At 55.0% G+C, this 17,000-nt stretch overlaps 2 protein-coding genes across 7 annotated transcripts; one reads left to right on the forward strand and one right to left on the reverse strand.

Moving 5' to 3' along the window:
- The first annotated feature begins 325 nt into the window (after positions 1–325).
- SMPD2 (sphingomyelin phosphodiesterase 2) lies at positions 326–3,370 on the forward strand. Its single transcript, XM_037520203.2, has 10 exons — positions 326–480; positions 721–817; positions 936–1,012; positions 1,333–1,426; positions 1,571–1,660; positions 1,898–1,980; positions 2,105–2,237; positions 2,333–2,437; positions 2,613–2,766; positions 2,865–3,370. Exons 1-10 carry the CDS (start codon positions 431–433, stop codon positions 3,251–3,253), a joined length of 1,272 nt encoding a protein of 423 aa, XP_037376100.1. The 5' UTR covers positions 326–430; the 3' UTR covers positions 3,254–3,370.
- A 19-nt stretch (positions 3,371–3,389) lies between these two features.
- MICAL1 (microtubule associated monooxygenase, calponin and LIM domain containing 1) lies at positions 3,390–14,565 on the reverse strand. 6 transcript variants are annotated; one of them, XM_037520200.2, is made up of 25 exons: positions 14,515–14,565; positions 12,474–12,784; positions 12,175–12,382; positions 11,839–11,943; positions 11,399–11,503; positions 11,137–11,292; positions 10,418–10,518; positions 9,440–9,697; positions 9,023–9,138; positions 8,724–8,850; positions 8,464–8,545; positions 7,732–7,879; positions 7,147–7,337; positions 6,878–6,966; positions 6,729–6,770; positions 6,394–6,477; positions 6,121–6,277; positions 5,778–5,845; positions 5,240–5,516; positions 5,020–5,108; positions 4,638–4,751; positions 4,443–4,536; positions 4,166–4,265; positions 3,996–4,069; positions 3,390–3,627 (listed from the first exon to the last, which is right to left on the reverse strand). In XM_037520200.2, exons 2-25 carry the CDS (start codon positions 12,729–12,731, stop codon positions 3,479–3,481), a joined length of 3,192 nt encoding a protein of 1,063 aa, XP_037376097.1. In that variant the 5' UTR covers positions 12,732–12,784; positions 14,515–14,565; the 3' UTR covers positions 3,390–3,478. The 6 variants fall into 6 exon arrangements, with proteins under 6 accessions (XP_037376097.1, XP_037376095.1, XP_037376096.1 ...); XM_037520198.2 differs by lacking the exon at positions 14,515–14,565 and adding an exon at positions 14,283–14,337; XM_037520199.2 differs by lacking the exon at positions 14,515–14,565 and adding an exon at positions 14,106–14,210.
- Between the last annotated feature and the right edge of the window lie 2,435 nt (positions 14,566–17,000).

Raw genomic sequence — 17,000 nt, forward strand, 5'->3', positions numbered from 1 at the left:
GGAGGGCGCGCGGGCCGGGGGTGAGCTCTGGGGAAAAGGAACGGGGAGCCCCGAGTGCCCTAGCCCGGCTCCTCGCCCCCCCAGGCCCCCTTGGGGGACCCCCCCCCAGCCCCTCCGGACTCCCCGCGTGCGGCCCTCGCCGCCCGCCCGCGCCCGGACTGCGCCGCCGCTCGCCTTTCCGGGCTGGTGGGCGGCCAGTCCGGGGCGAGCCGCCCGTTGCCGGGGTGACGAGGAAGTGCGCCCCGGGCCGCGCGCCTTGGCCGGCGCCTGAGCGCGGCCGACTGGGGAAGCGCGTTCTTCCGGGAGGCGCGGGGCGGGGCCGACCACCTGTGCGCGCCGCCCCGGGGAGGTGCGTCCGCCGCCGGCCTCGGCCCTGCCTTCCCCGGGGCGTCCCAGAGGACAGGTCCTGCGACTCTGGAGCTGCCCAGCCATGAAGCCCAACTTCTCCCTGCGACTGAGGGTCTTTAACCTCAACTGCTGGTGAGTAGGCCCGCGGCTGGGGCCTGGGGCCACGGTCCCATCCGCACCCGCATAACCAGAAGTGGGAGGCCTTCCTCTTGTCTGGGCCTCCACTCTACCCTGCCATCAGATCTGGGGGTCCAGGGTGGTGGGGAGGAACCCGCATCTCCAAGGCCCGCACCTCAGCTGCAGTTTTGCCCCGGGGGACGAGCACACCACCGCCCCCCAGCTGTTACCTCCCCTGGTCTTTTCCTTCCTCAGGGCTATTCCCTACCTGAGCAAGAATCGCGAGGATCGAATGCAGCGCCTGGGAGACTTTCTGAACATGGAGAGCTACGATCTAGCCTTACTGGAGGAGGTAGGGGTGTGCAGAACTGGTTTGGAACCCAGGCTGGGAGTAGAGGCAACTGGGGGTGCAGGAGACGGTGTTCCCCCAGGTGGAAGGACCTGGCAGGCATCTTCATCCCTTCCCTCAGGTGTGGAGTGAGCAGGACTTCCAGTACTTGAAGCAGAAGCTGCTGCCCACCTACCCAGCCGCACACTACTTCAGGAGGTGAGGCCAGGAAGCCTGCTCTCAGACTTGAACTCTCATGGCCCTGTCAGCCCTTTCCTAGCCTCCCTTCACCTTCATCCCTCTCCCTATAGTGTCCTCTGCCCTGGGTGTGGGAGCAGGTAAGGCTGGAATCAGAAAGATATTATCTCTCTAGCTCATCACTTCCTTATTATAAGGCTATCCGGTCATCCCACAAAATCTGTCACTTTGAGCTTCGTTCTGGTGCTGGTCCCAGCAGTATCTGATTAGAACTGGGAGGGGAGAGGGCTGGGTATTTCCTGCCCTGCCTTTCTGGCTATTAACCAGGACTGTGCTTTCAGCGGCATCATTGGGAGTGGACTCTGTGTCTTCTCCAAACATCCAATCCAAGAATTCACCCAGCATGTCTATACCCTCAATGGCTATCCCTACATGGTAAGCCTGCCTTCTGACCTCTTCCACCTCCTTTCCCCATCCCCTACTAGGACATAATAAGAAACAGCCTTTCTAGGGTACCAGGGCATGTGCATAAGGAGGGTAGCAGTGCTCTGAATTGTTTCTGCCCCCTCCTGCCTTCAGATCCATCATGGTGACTGGTTCTGTGGAAAGGCTGTAGGGCTTCTGGTGCTCCATCTAAGTGGACTGGTGCTCAATGCCTATGTGACCCACGTGAGTGAAGCACAGGGATAGTCTGGTGGAAGTGGCGGTGGGGGGGTTGTTGGGGAGTGGGACTCCCAAGTGGGCTGCCTAGGGAGGAGGCATTGAGGGCAGGATCGCTTAGGATCAGTAGGCAGGTTTCAGTCCTTTTTACCAAGCATCAGGCTGAATGACAGACACCAGCTCTGATTTAGACCTCCCCTTGGGACCTTCTGTCTCATCTGCTATCATCTCATCTATCTTGCTCAGCTCCATGCCGAGTACAGTCGACAGAAGGACATCTACTTGGCACATCGTGTGGCCCAAGCTTGGGAACTGGCCCAGTTCATCCAGTGTGTGAGCCTGGGCGTGAACAGGGGGAGAGGGAAGGGACCCCGGGACTGAGGGGTGGCCAAGGTCCTAAGGGCAACAGCTGGTGAGGAAAAATATCCTGCCTCATTAACCTGATTCCCCCAGCCACACATCCAAGAAGGCCGACGTGATTCTATTGTGTGGGGACCTCAACTTGCACCCAAAGGACCTGGGCTGCCGCCTGCTAATGGAGTGTACAGGACTACTTGATGCTTACCTGGAGACCCAAGACTTCAAGGTGAGAAGCTCCTGATTATTTGTCCCAGCTTATCCCCCCAGCTTCTCTTCCTTTTCCTTCCCCCACAATCCAGCACAAAACACCTCTTCATGTAGGGCTCTGATGAAGGCTGTACAATGGTACCTGAAAACTGCTATGTCAAGCAGCAGGAGCTGGAGCCATTTTCCTCGGGCATTCGCATTGACTACATGCTTTACAAGGTCAGGCCTCTCCCCGCCAGTGTGCCTTCTCGCAGTGTCCCTTTGTCTCTCATCAGCCCGTGCAGATCCTTTGTCCAGCCAACTTGTCTTAGACTGCTGATGGCTGGAGAAAGGGTAACCGGGAGTTGCTACTCTGGAAAGAATGCAAATGTGTTCTCTCTCATCCTTTTCATAGGCGGTTTCTGGGTTTTACATTTCCTGTAGGACTCTCAAAACTACAACAGGCCATCACCCTAACTCTGGCACCCCCCTCTCTGATCATGAGGCCCTGATGGCTACTCTGTGTGTGAGACACAGTCCCCCTGAGTACAACCCCAGCCCTACCCATGGTGAGTCACCTCTTACCCTTTCCCTTGGTTCTTCTCCACCATAAGGCAGCTCCTCCACTCTGACCCTCTCTCGCACCCCACTGCCTTGCTTGTTCTAGGACCAAAAGAGAGGTCAACATTGAACAGTGTGCTGAAGGAGGCCTGGACGGAGCTGGACCAGGGTGTGGCTCAAGCTCGCTGGTGGACTACCTTGGCTGGCTATGCGATTGGTCTGGGGCTGCTTCTCCTGGCATTGCTGTGTGCCCTGGTGGTTGAAGGGGGTGTTAGGCAAGTGGCCATTCTACTCTGGACCCCCAGTGTAGGACTGGTGCTGGGGGCAGGTGCGGTCTACCTCTTCCACATGCAGGAGACCAAGAACCTATGTAGGGCCCGGTCTGAGCTGCAGCATGTGCTGAAAAGGGCAGAGGAGGCCCAAGACCTGAACCCACCCTCTCCCCTAGTCCTGCTTCCTGGGCAGCAGGAGAGGGACGGAACTGGGGAAGAATAAAGCTTGATGCTTCTGTGGCTCTGCCTTTTTCTTGTAGAGGCAGTGATTGGGGATCAAGAATGAGTGACTGTCACAAAGTGCATCTTTAGGCTCCTGCACATCTACATACCTCCCACCAGCAGGAAGCCAAGTCCTCTTTGTTTTTATATTTTTATTATAAAATGAACTATCCTTTCCTAGGATGACATGGTCTTGTAGGAAAGGAGGTCAGCAGCCTGTCCTCTTCTAGGCCTGGGCCTCTGACCCCAAGGCCAGCTCGCTGAGCCTGCGCTGTTCCTGTAAGCGGATGAGGGCATCTCGCTCATTCACCACGTCCACCAGTTTCTTTAGGATGTTTTTCTCTTTCCGTCGATCATCATCTGATTTTAGGTTTTCTGAAGGAAGGACAGGAAGCTTAGAGAACAGAAAACTGGGCAGGGAGGCAGCAGAGGTATAACCTGGGCCCAGCCTATGTGACGTCTACATCCTAGGCTTTGTTTCCTAATCTGTAAAACTAGGTTTGTCAGTGCCTGTGGGAAAGGCATTGTTTAACAGCAGCAAAGGAAGGCCTGTGTGAAAGCCTAATTGGGCAGCTCTGATTGAACTGGCAACAGAGTAGGGACTTGGGGCCCTATCTTCTGGCTGCCTCCTGAGGTGCTCAGAGGGACTGGGACTAGAAAACCATGTTGTTTGTTAAGTAGCTAAGATTACGAGGCTTGTGTCATGCCAGCCACATGATGTCATCTTCCCACATTCCACCTACCATCCTGGTTCAGGTAGCCTCGTAGCTCCTGGTCCAGGTGCCATTGTTTGTCCTCCAGGTTCAGCTCCTTTGCCCTGTGGAGGGCAGGATAGAGGAAACTCAGCTGACCAGGTACCCAAGGACTGCTGGGCTCAACTCACGTGCCACTGTCAATACCCTCTACCCCTTACCTGATCATGAGCTCAGCCTCCTCATTCACCAGGCTGTTTTTCTTCTCAACAAGCTTCAGCAGCTGTTCTACCCATAGATTCTTTTGCTGTTCTGGAGAACCTGATGAGAAGAAGCAGGGCAGAGTGGTCAGGAGGCCTCCAGCCAGGGTCAGAGAGGTGATGGCATGCGAAGTGGAGCCTACAAAGGGCCTGCTAAGGGTTTGAGGGATTGCTGAGGGCTGAACAAGGTGCTAGCGACAGAGGTGCCCTAGCTTGTCCCGCCTCTGTCTTCACTCACTGCTCTGGCGCCTCAAGTTCAGCTCCAGTTTCACGCCCTCAGCCTCCAGCTCCTTCAGAGCAGCCTCAATCTCATTTTGGCGCCGCTGGATGGCCTGAGGGGTACAAGACAGCAGGCCCAGAAGTCTTCATATTGCTCAAGAACGGAACACTCAAGGAGCTCTGATCTCCACACTCAAGAGGCCCTGCGCCTCACCTGGGCCTGGCAAAACCGCTTCATCATCTCCTCCTTAGCACGGCGTAGCAGGGTCCGATTCCACGTTGGATAGTTGCTCATGTTGCTTGGATTCTTCGCCAAGGTTAACAGGGTCTATGGCAGGGTCAGGCCAGTCAGGGGTAGGGCCTAGCTCTTTGGTGGATAGAGTTTGGGAAAGCTCTGGAAGGAGCTGAAAGGAACCTAGGCTGGGAGTGGGGTAAGTTCTGGCAGGAAAGATGGAAGCTTAGAGACATGAAAGAGACTGGTTGAGAAGACATCTGAAGAAGGCCTCAAAGGAGAGAGCAGAATGTAGGTTTCTCCTGTGGGGGGTATATTTAATGGATGTATGCTGGCTTGGGCAGAACAGTTTCCTCCCACTCACCTGCTCCATGGCTAAGTCCACAATCGCCTCTTCCTCTTCCTCTTCACTGGAGGAGGGATTCTCTTCCTCCATCTCCATGGTCTCAAGAACTGAACAGAGGTGACATGACCTGGGATCCCCAAAACCTCCCTTTCCATTCCTGAGCATTTCCCTGTCAGGAATCCCAATACCTCCTGCCCTGTCCCCACCCTGGGTCAGCATGTCTGGGCAGAGTGGTTACCTTGAGGTGTCTGGATTGGCATTCCCCAACCCACAAAGCTGTCCTCCAGGGCCTGCTTGGCCTCAGTTAGGAGGCTGCGGGGAGGCTTGGGTGGAGGTTCCATTTCTGGGCCAGGAGTAAGGTTAAGGGAGGATAGCTGACGGCGTTCCGGGCTGGAGAGACGGATCAGCCGACGGGTAGGCTGACTGGGGCTTGGTACAGGACTGGCTCCCTCCTGGGGGGCCATGGGACTGGAGGGGCTTGGTGGCATGCTGTTCTCAACCAGTGTGGGAAGCTCCTGAAAAAACCACCATGTGGTCTGGTCAATGAACTGTATGGTATGAGGTCAAGTTGACCCTGTTAGGCAAATATGGGCCTTGACATTCACTCAAACTATTTACTCAATTTTCTAGATACTTATGATACAGCAATAAAAATAAAAAAAAAAAAACAGGACAAAAATCCCTGCCTTCATGGAGCTTACCTTCTACTAGAGAAAATGCAAAGTCCGCTTGGCTAGAGAGACTCTTTTCCACCCTCACACACACTTAGTTTTTACCTGACTCTCGGGGCTTTTGTTGCTGTCGCTTTCTGGTTGGGGCAGGTGCTGGAGGCAGTAGAAATGTCCTGGGAGAGAAGAGGGTGGGGAGTAGGCATCAGTCGTAGGCAGCTCAAGGCCCTGGGGGAGGTAGGACTGTGGATTTGCAGCCCAATTTCTCATAGCCTCCTGGTTTCTCAGAACACCACATTTGGGGAGAAGACCCTGGGCCCAGAAGAAGAAAGTACCATCTTGGGCCTATTGCCATCTCATGGCCAGCACCCCATTCCCCTTTACCTTCAAGCTCCTTGCCCCCCAGCTAAGGCCAGGCCCAAAGTCTCTCTGGAGGTCTCCCAGCACTCACCATCTCCTGGGTGCTGCCCATAGTCACTTGGCCACAGTGTGGCCTCACAGACATGGCAGCGGAAGCAGCTCCGGTGGAAGAAACGGCCATCGGCACAGAGGCGTTCCAAAACATAGAGGTGTTCCCCACAAAGTGCACACAGGTCTCCAGCATCAGCCTGCAACAACCCCCATGAAACAGGCCAGCTGGAGTCAAGGCCTGTTTCCCTCACCCCGGAACACTCCTCCTGCCCCTCCCCAGGCTTCTGCTTGCAGACGGGGCCCTGGTTCTCACCTCCTCCTGGAGGGATGGGGGTGTCAGGGGTAGACTGGACTCTGGGACAGGTGGCTCTTCAGTACTTGGGGTCTCAGCCTTTTCCTAAGGAGGTTAGTGTTCAGGATGGGGAGCAGAGGGACAGGATGGGGAGTAGAGGGACACTCCCTATGGGGAGTGGCCGTGTCCAGATAGAAAAGACTGGAAGGGAAGGGGAGTGAGACTAGGGAGAAGGGAGATTAAATGGGGGAGTTAAAGTTCCTGGGGTGGGGAGCAAGATATAAGGGAACAGGATATAGGAAAAACTATGTGGGTAAACCCCGCACAGGGATTGTCCAGCCTCAGCCTGCACTTACCTCCATGCGAGGCTTCTTGCCACCAGCATCCTCCCCATTTTCCTGCAACAAGTCCTATGCTGTGAGCATGGGGCTCTGAGCTCCTGGTCCTCCCCTCCCTCCATTCTAAATGTGCTCCCATGGCCCAGGCGCCCCCACCAGGAATCCACCTTGGCCCGGGTACGTTGCAGAGTCCTCTGCAGTTTGCCAAGGAACAGCACAGCACTGGCAGTAACTGGGGAGTCTTGGCTGACAGGGCCTACAGGGAGAGTCAGGGAGTCGGGTAGATGGGTGGCTAATACTGTAGCCCCAGATCAGACAGCTAGGCTCCAGTTCGGGACACCTCTCCCAGGCTGTCCCTCAGAGGATACCTTCTCTCACGCACACACCTCCTGTCCCCACTCCCACCCCACTTGGGATGACCTGCCCTCCAGGTCACCTGGATTTTGAGGTGTATTCTTGAAGGCATTGTGGAAGTAGCTGAGGTATGCGATGAGGCCCAGAGGGTCACTCCCTGCCACCACTGCCTGTGCAGACAACACTGGTGTGATACCCAGCTCGTGCTCTGCCATCTTCAGTGCCCAAGAAGTTGCTTCCAGAGCACCCATCCCCTGCAGGTCTGATGGTTCCCTATGGGGTGTTGGGGAGAAAACTCAATAGGACACAAACACCAGACACTACCCAAGAGGAGAGGGTGGAGAGAGAGCAGCAGGGGAAGGTCAGCAGTGGGGAAGGGGCATGAAGGGTTTCTATTCTCTGCCTTGCCCTTTATTAACCAGTGTCAACAAATTCTGGTCTTGGGGGAGAGCACAAAGTTCTCCCTATTAAACACATTTGACTTATAGACAGGCAGAATCAAGGCAGGAATAATATCTAGAGAGGTGTGTGGCTTGAGCAGAAGGATTATTAACAAGTGATGGGACACCACTGGGTGTGCCAACTCCACGGTCGTCTCATCATTCCACACTGTCTTGGAGGGGCACAGCCAGGAAAGAGGGACCCCAAAACCTGATTCCCAACTCACAGTAGGCAGGGCCGCAGCCGGTGCACCAGGGCACACAGAGCCAGCCCGTCAGCCCAGGAAGAAGACAGGTCGGTGACATGGACCCCCGGGAACCCAGCCGTCTGCTCCTGGCACCAGCGTAACAGCTCCTCCTGGGTGCTTGTCAACCCTGGGAGAAGAGGCTGTGCTGTGCCATGGCACCCTGGCTCACAGAGCACAGCTGCTGGGTGTGAGGGCTCAGTGTGGGAGGTGGAGGAAGGTGGAACAGGGACCTGCTGAGGCACCAGTCTAATGCTCATGTCTGAAGCTCATCTCCTTCATGCTCATCTCCTTCACCCTGATTTTCTCACTTAAAAAAAATGGCTTTTTCAGTCAAGTGGGGATGAATAAAGTGAAATCAATGCTTGCCATCGAAGATAGCAGGTCATGAATTGAGTGGTAACAGAGACCCAGAGGCACAAAGGACAGGTGGATTTGGGGTCAGCAAGACTGGAAGGGGTGAGTCAGAACAGCTAACAGCATGGCTGCCATTTAGCCACTACAGCTGTCGAGGAGAATAAAAAGCTGAAATACTTCCACAGAGATGGCTGCTGCTCAGTGCTCCACTGCCCCTCCAGTCCTTCCGTGCCGCCAAACTTCCCACCACCCTAGAGTGCTCTAACATCCTGTTCCCAGGAGCCTGAGGTTGCAGCTATTCTGATGATTGCATTTGGCAAGTATTTTGGACATGGGCCTGGGGGAAGGTCTGCTCACCTGTGGCCGGCGTTCCTGTGTCTGTCTTGTCATTCTGCCAGCACACAGGCTCCTTGGCCATTACGTCATAGAGGTCTCGTACCTATGGCAATCCTTTTCGTGTCTTAAGGCAGGTTGAGCACACCATTCCTCAATCCGTATAGGGCCCTACCCAGGGGACTCACCCAGAGGGGCAGTAACTGGGCAGATAGCGGGAAGGCCTGACCTGGAAGGTGGGGACTGCCTAGGAAGTCCAGTGTAGGGGTACCATGGAGTCTGACCTGATTAGGGGTCACAGCCCGGAGATTCAGTTTGGGGTAGCGGGTGGCTGGGTCCAGCCCGTACTGGGCCACGTTGCGGTGCATGTTATCTGGGGATGTCTGTGACAGCAGCTGATACAGGCTCTCGCTGCAGGGCAGGGGGTAGGGGGATGAGTGAGAGGGTACCCATCAGTATCCACTCCTCAAGAGCTATTCACTTTGCGCAAGTCCCCATCTATTCACCCAGCACCCTTGAACCTCTTTCTGACCCCTGCCCAATATCCAGCCATACCCACGTGAACCCACAACACAGGCCTCACCGCTCTGCCAACACCTCTAGGGGCCCTGTGCCCTCTGCCCACCGCTTCACCATCCATGCTGCATCGAAGGCTGCCAAGAAGCCCCGGGCCACTCCAGTGCCCAGGGGCCAGAAGGGCTGCAGGGTCAAGAGGACAGGAAACAGCTCAGTGGGAGTCCACAGGGGTGCCTAAACCCGGGTGCCCCTAAGGTTCCTGGCAGACTCCCCCACTCCCACCAGGCCCTGTAGTCTCTCACCTCCACAGAGCTGACCTCAGCTCCTCCCCACAGCAAGCAAAACTTTTTTTTTTACCACCTTCTCATTAGGCAGCTTCCTCCTCCAATTGTGGAGCCCCTATGCCTCCTTATAAAGGGTCCCTGCCTCTTAAAGGGCCAGACAGCTCTTTGCCTCCCCCAACCAGGGACCCTGACCCCCTCACCTCCACCAGGCAGTCCCCCACGAGCCCCAGCAGCAGGCGGGCACCATGCTTCTCCTGCACTCGAGCTGAGCTCTCTGCTCGCATCATACTTGTGAAGTCAAAGGCAGAGATGTCAGGCTGTCCGTGGGCATCCTGGGCAAATTCCAGCTTCCCCAGCTTGCCCTGGGTGGCGAAGTCAGCAGCTGCCCGGACGAACTGTTGCAGAGCCTCAGGTACCACGTTGGTGCTGCTCAGGAGCCGGTCAGTCTCTGGCCAGTCCTACATAACCAAGAGATCAGAAGCAGAAATGGACAGACCCCCATCTGGGCACAGACCCATCTGGGCACAGAACATGCATGTACAGAGGCTCAGAGAGGGACTCCCCCACACTACTTAACAATTGAAGGATGAGTTAGCGCAGGAATTTATAAGTGTCCTGCTTGCCAAAGTCAAGTCTCTCATCACTCACGCTGCTGAAGGGAGGACCCAGGCCCCACCTTGCTCTGAGGCCCAGGACCATGACTAGTGTCAGACACTTGCTTTGGACACATCACTGAACTCAGCACCTCAGTTTCCCCATCATTTAAAAATAATATGATTAACTTCTCAAGGTAGTTTTGAGAATCAGATGAGAAAAATGAATGTAAGGTTTTCAACATAGTACCCAGCACATAGTTGATGTTCAACTAGCTCTGTAGCAAATACATTCCAGATCCCATCTGAAGTACTGGGAGTCATCAGCAGGCAAAGGACACAGAGACAGAATCCTCGCCCTCAAAGAGATTACATAAGTAGTCCTGTGGTGCATCAGGGTTAGCACAGAAAGTGATTCGTATTGCCATGTAAATTCCAGAAGCAAAGAGCTTGTGGGATGGAGAAAATGCCAGAGCATTGGCAGGAGAAGAGGGGATCCACCACATACAGTGGGGGGATATTGTGTCCAGGACCCCACCTCCCAGGACCGCCACCCAGACCTCCCTGCATGAACCCCGACGTCACCTGACGCAGCACCCCCAGTCGCAGCAGGCACTGTTTCTTGGCTGTCATCACGAAGTAGTGGGTATCGTCCTTATAGTACACGATGTTCTCCAGATCAATGCCTTGGGGGGCAGGGCAGGGGAGAAAAGAGATGAGTCTCCTCCTTACTATGTCACCTCTTCAAGCTCCCAGCCATGCCCCACCTCTGAGAGAGGCATCACATCTTAAGACTGCATGAGATGCCCCACACACGGGGCCCACGAGTTCTGGTGGCACATCTGTGCCAGACCCAGGAGGCCTAGGACTTGCAGCAAAGAGAGAAACCAGGGTGAGGTGGCAGCTGAGACCTGCACCACATAAGCCCACCCTTGGGAGTGACCCCTTGGCTTCTCTACCTGGGTGTTACACATGGCAGGGGGCATGGCAGTGTGAAGCCAAAATAAACAGCAGGCATTTTCTTGAAGTGCTACTTCCATTTTGAATTCATATCATTTTTAGATCACAGCATATGTAAAGAAACACAAGGCAAAATCCCATGCATCTTGTGAAAGATTCTAGATATTTCATACTGAGTGCAAAGTGGGGCTGTGCCTACTGAGCTACTGGGGATACAACTTCTTTCCCTTTTGTTGCCAAGACCATAAAGATGGGAGTGGGAGATTCACTGGGCTGAGCACAAGTCTTAGGGGAAAGCCAGCCCACAGTCAGCCAGTAAGGGAACCCCGTGAGAGGGCCCAGACCTGTGGCTTTGAGCAGACTCTGGAAGAAGCTCTGGTTGTAGATCCTGGCCACACCGCTGATCTCAGGCACCTGTGTCTCTTCCACAGTGCGCTGGTTGACAAAGTTGACTGTGATGCCAATGGCCAGTTTACCGCGCATTTCTCGCACAGTAAAACCTAGATGGGGCAGGCAGTTGGTGGTAAAAGAACAAGGAGGATAACAGTTAGAAAGGCCCAGGAGGAGCCCAAGATCTGGGTTTCTTTGAGGGAAGGGATCACTCACCTTTAGGGACGAATTTACCACCAGCTGCTGAGATGAGGACATCAAATTCATAGTTGGCCAGTTGGGCTGGGGGATTGGGCTGGAGTTCAGCACGCCAGCCACTCCCTGGGGAAGACAGTTTGAGAAGCACAAGGTGTGGAAATCTGAAGGGGTCCTTATACTTCCAGGACAACCCCATGAAATATTTAAATATGTGAAGAGCTTTATGGTTTAGAAAGCATTGATGCATCCTCTACCAAATTGCACCTTCACAACAACTGTGGGCAGTTGGCAAGGAAGGAAACAACTCCCATTTCACCGATGATCAAAATGAGACTCAGAGAGGTTTGCACAAGGCTACACTAATAGAAAGGGAGCCGGGGCTGACTCTCAAACCCAGCTTTTATCTTTCATAGGCCAAAATCTTGGCAGGTAGGGGTTCACTGGTGCAGAGAACTTACCTTTTTCAAGAGGGGGCTGTAGCCCAGTGAAAGTGACCCCCCAGTGAACTTCCACCCCTAGCAGCAGAACCACCTTCAACAAAAGCAACTGAAGCTGCCGGATGCCTGAAAGGGAGAGGATGTTAGGAGCAGGGATCTGGGGACCGCAGGTCTCCCCCCGCACGAGTATGCATCTGGTCTGAGCTAGAGAAGGCCTTAAAGATCACTCAGTCCAACTGCCCATTTTACAGATGAGGGACCTGAACTCTGAAGGTCATCCACTTCTTGACTGGGCCAGCAGCCCCCCACTGGGTGGCTCAGGTCCACCCACCCCTCTAGGCCCCACATGATGCTCACTGATGTGGTCCAGGGTGCCTGTGCAGAAGCGCCCATAGAATTTCTTTGCACCAAGTGCCCGAAGGTCATGGATGGTAAAGGGCCAAAGGTGGAGGACGTTGTGGCGAGAGAACTTGGTGCGTTTTTCTACCAGCATCACACGGGCCCCCAGCAGCGCCAGCTCCACAGCAGCCCGCAGACCACAAGGTCCAGCACCTACCACTAGGCACTGCAAACACAGGGCAGAGTGGGCACGGCATGCGTCTCCCCCCTGACTCACCTCTACTCTCCAAGTCCCATCCCAGGCACCGGGTATCTACCTTGGTGTTGGCGCAGGCCCGGCCCTGCTGGTACACAGGCTGGCCTGCTCTCTTGTCCAGCTTGGCCCACAGTGATTTGGCACTCCAGTAGTTGAGCTGGGCCTTGATCTTGTGGAACTGGGGCAGCCCCCCACCGGGCTCTACTCCCAGGGCACTGCATAGTCCTTGGAAGCTGCTCAGCACATCCTGGCAGCGCTGGGCTTGGAGGAAGCTCTCAAAGTGAGCATGTGCAGGGTTGGAGGACGTGGATGAGGTCATGAGGGCCCAGAAGCTCCCAAAGTGGGGAGCAGTTGGTCTGAGTCACGTGGTTGCTGGAGAGGAGGAGGAAAGGGAAGGGGAGGTGACTGGATAAAGAAGCAAAAGAAAAAAGAAAGCTGCTGGCATCCCCAGGGAACTCCAGGTCCACCTGATTGGCTCTGCTCTCTCCCCCAGCCCACTCCCACCTGCTCCAGACAGCTGCCATCCCTTCCACTCCAAGAGAAACCTGCCAAATTCGGAAATGAAAAAGGGAAAGCCAGGGAGCTGCCAGCTGTCCAGAGGTCTCCAAGCCCTGCTCTGGGGCCCAGGCAGCAGGAATTCTTATCCAGCTTTCAGGCCCAGGCAGCAGAGCATGGGAGAATTTCTCAGAACCAGAGAAGATGGACTTCCCTGGGAAGAAAGTTTCCCTACCTGTGCAGACAGGACAGACCTAAAACCTACAACCCCAGCTGCTGGGCACGCACACTGTCCCATTTGCCCCATGCCTCCCTGTGCCACAGGGCATGTAGGGTGTGTCATATTGCCAGGGACAAAGTTTCCTATTTAGCACTCTTGCTTGCCTTGCCTCCTGAGGCGGGGCCTGGGGGAGACGGGGGGGGGGGGGGGGGGGGGGGGGGGTTGGGAGACAATTTTTGTGTAGGTTCCACTTCCCATCACCAAAACTAATAGCCAGAGGATATTGCGACTGACTGGGTGATGTGACCAGGACTGGGTCTATTTCTGACTCACTGTGGTCAAAACACTTCCCTTAAGACGTGCCTCTGCCCCAGGGGGCCTGGGGGAGGGGACCACAGCAGTTGGGTGTGTCCCGACACCTCCCTCCCACCCCACCCGTTGGGCTCGACGCTCCACCCCATCCCCTCTGGGCTCGGGTTCGCTCTCCCAGGAATCTCCCGAAACAAGGCTTTCTTTTGTCCAACTCTCCCTCGCTCGGGCCCCCACGCGAATTGAGGGGTGTCGGAGAGGACTTTCTCACGCTCGGACTAGGGGGAATCAGAGGGTACTGGAGGATGGAGTTGCTCGCGGGGAAGTTAGGGAAGTGGGCAGCATCGGTGGGGCAGAGCACGGGGGTTGATCCCCGCCCCCACGCCCGCAGTCACCCTGCAATTCCAGGCGGGAATCCAGAGGGTCGCCCCAAAGCAGGAGACTAAGGTTGTCCTCTGCGGGTCACCTGTACGAGGCAAGCGTTGTCCGGGAGGAGGAACAGGCAGGAAGGGCAGAGGGGAAGTGGAGGAAGTGGAAGAAGGAAGATCTGAGCCCAGGGGACAGGGGCCACCCAGTCTGGAAACGCCAGGTCGAGGCCGTACCTCGCAGGGCGGTTTGGAAGGATGGCGAGGGAGCTGGACCGCTGGCTGTTGGGGCGGGGATACTCACACTCTGGACCTTAAGGTCTGGAGAGCGGCTCAGCAGGGCGGGGGCCGGGGGAGGCCAGCCCCAGCAGCCAGACGGGGTTCCCCAGCGCCTCCGACCGTATTTCGACGGAAGCGCGCCCCCACCCACTCCCGGCCCCCGCGGGCGGGGGTACACAGCTGGCACAGCTGGGCAACTTACAGGACAGCTCTGTGGCCGGGAGGGGCTGCTTCCTGCCGGCGGGCGACCCGGACGGGGCGGGGGCGGGGTGGGGGCGGAGAGAGGGAGTGGAAGAGGCGCGGAGAGGGAGCTGGGGGACGCGGCGCGGCGCGCGCGGGCTGCGCCCCAGCCGGGAGTCTGGCGGCCTGTGGGCCGGGGCGCGGGGCGTGCAGCCAGCTGAGGCTTTATTCGTGCCTCATTAGCATCTCATTACCCCGCGATCCCCGGGACTGGGGTGGCGCCGGAGGGAGTGGCGCTGCAGATGCTCTTTCCCCGGGGCCTGCTTGTAGTGGACGAAGCAATCCCAGTCTGGGGTGCCCGGCTGAGAGCTCGAGGCTTCTGACTCTACCCGGGAGCCTCCGAGGCGAGCTCTCCCCTGGGCGAGGACGCCCCGCCGCGCGGAGTCCCAAGTCCAGCTCCGAGCGCTGGGCCGGGCCCTCGCTCCGCCTCGGAGTTTGCAGGCGCTGGTGGCGCGCGGGGGCGCCGGAACCGCTGCGCTCTCGCCGCCTGCCGGGTCGGGGGCTCCCCCTGCCCGGGGCCTCACGATGGGTCCAGGATCGAAGTTCGCCTTCCCTGAGACAGACTAGCCTTTAGATCCGGGCAGAGGGCAAGGGTACGGGTCACATTCCCGAGAACCCGGTAATCTGCAGCTTCCACGGTGGCAGGAGCAGTAAGAAAGCAGGAAGGGGTTGGTGGCGGTGCTGGCGGTGTGTGGGAGCGGGGTGGGGGTGGGGGTGGGGGAAGGGGGATTAGACACTACTAAGAAGGAAATGAGTGTCGTGCGTGGGAGAAAAGCTCATTCTAGAATGAGGTAGAGTGAGGGTCTATTGCTGAAAAGGGCTTGAGAGACCATAAGGTGACCTTTATATTCCCCATAAAAAAAACAGTACTGAGGACCTCTCTGGTGGCTCAAGGGGTTAATTCTCAGCACTATGAAGCAATCCTCAGCCACTGCAGCACTAGTTCCATCCCTGGCCAGGGAGCTAAGCCGCCTAGCGCAGCAGACCTCTCCTGTCTTGCCCGCTGCTCCCCTCAGCAGTGTATTTCAGTCAGTCTACCTGTTCTGCTCCCCACTCTGTCTCTGGTAAATTTTCTCACCACCACCACCCCCCCTGCCCCCACCTCTGGCCTACACTCCAGCTCTTGTATGCATAAATAAATCTTTAAAAAGAAAAAAAGAAACAGTACTGAATGTGAAGGTTCTTGTCCAAAGTCATTCAACTAGTTGTTAATAAAATATCCAGTCCTCTTCACTGAGCATCTCCTATGATCATTATCTTAATCTCAATAATCACAACAGTACTATTTGACTGAAAAGGAAACTAAGGGTCACAGAGGCTGTGACCTGTAACAAGTTACAAAGCAAGTGACAGAGCCAGGATGAGACACACTTCTGTCTGGACTCCACTACACCTGTGTTGACCCAAGGTGACACATTATTGGCTGACATGCTGTTTCTTATTACTGCTACACCAGACACACTAACAAACCTCAAGAGTAAATAGTACTGTGTCACTCTCCTTGAGATCCAGGCAGCCAGAATGAGCTGCGTACCCTATGGCTCTCCCTTCTCTTTATTCTCACTTTACTTTCTTGCAGAAATCCTGTGGAAACCAGTAAGACCTACACACTCAAAGCTCCCAGCTCTGCCTAGAAGCAGGCAAGGGGAGGGAGGTTAAGGGGAAATGCCTGCTCTGCCAGGAAGGAGAGGCAGGGAACTCAGCCAGGTCTTGCTCAGGAAACTAGGGCAGCCTCCCAGCTGGGCCCATCCTAGCACTGGAGTGTGACTAGTCCTTTGACTTGAAATGAAGTTGTCAAATATCAGACACACCCATTTTTAAATACATCTTATAAAAAGGCTTCTAAAGTCCACTATAAATGGGTTACCAGGCTTTTAGAATTATCTCACTTCCCCTTTACTGGCACATGGTAAATACCCAACTGCTCTTAGTGCCTTTGCAAAGGCCCCACTGGGTCTGGGCCTTGATGCAATGACCTTCAGTCTCAGCCAGTCAGGGTAATGTGTCTCTTTGAATGACAGATGGTAAAATTTGTCTTTAAAAAAGATCACAGAATGACCTCAATGCTAAAAAGCTGCTGACTTAGTGTTTCACTTTATGCTAATTAAAGATACACATGGGAGGAAAAAACAATGGGAAAAACTCTGGTCTGTAATCCAGAAAGTCTGGTCAGACTCCAGCTTTGCTAGTCCACAGTGGCCTTGAAAAAGTTTTCAACCACTGCATCTGTCTCATCTCTACTTACAGATAGATAATTGCTGAACCTCCTCAGCACTTCAATGCTAAAATTCAATGTTGGTGACCCTAAGAAATGTACAAACTAAAGACCCAAATGAAGCTCTATTTATAGTTTTTTCAAAGGAAAAAAATCACCTCTATGGCAGCTAAGAGAATAAATTTGTTATTTTTCTGCAAATATTTCTTTTCTGTACATGTGCTGCCAAAGCGAGCACTAGTGTTTCTTTTCTGAATTAGAATATTTTTCAGTCATGAACTACATTATTTGTGTGTATAGAACTGAAGATACTGGCACAATCACATTGGTCAATTCATATTGGATCAAATAAATGACTGGTATATCAAAAGTCAGTTTTAAAAGAACCCTATCCTAATGTTTCTGCACATAATCATGCCAGCAGTTGCCAAGGCCCTAAACCTGGGTCATAATCCCCAGGGTACC

This window comes from Talpa occidentalis, unplaced genomic scaffold, assembly GCF_014898055.3.
Source record: "Talpa occidentalis isolate TD23 unplaced genomic scaffold, MPIMG_talOcc4v2.1 talOcc4.2, whole genome shotgun sequence".
Taxonomy (NCBI): domain Eukaryota; kingdom Metazoa; phylum Chordata; class Mammalia; order Eulipotyphla; family Talpidae; genus Talpa; species Talpa occidentalis.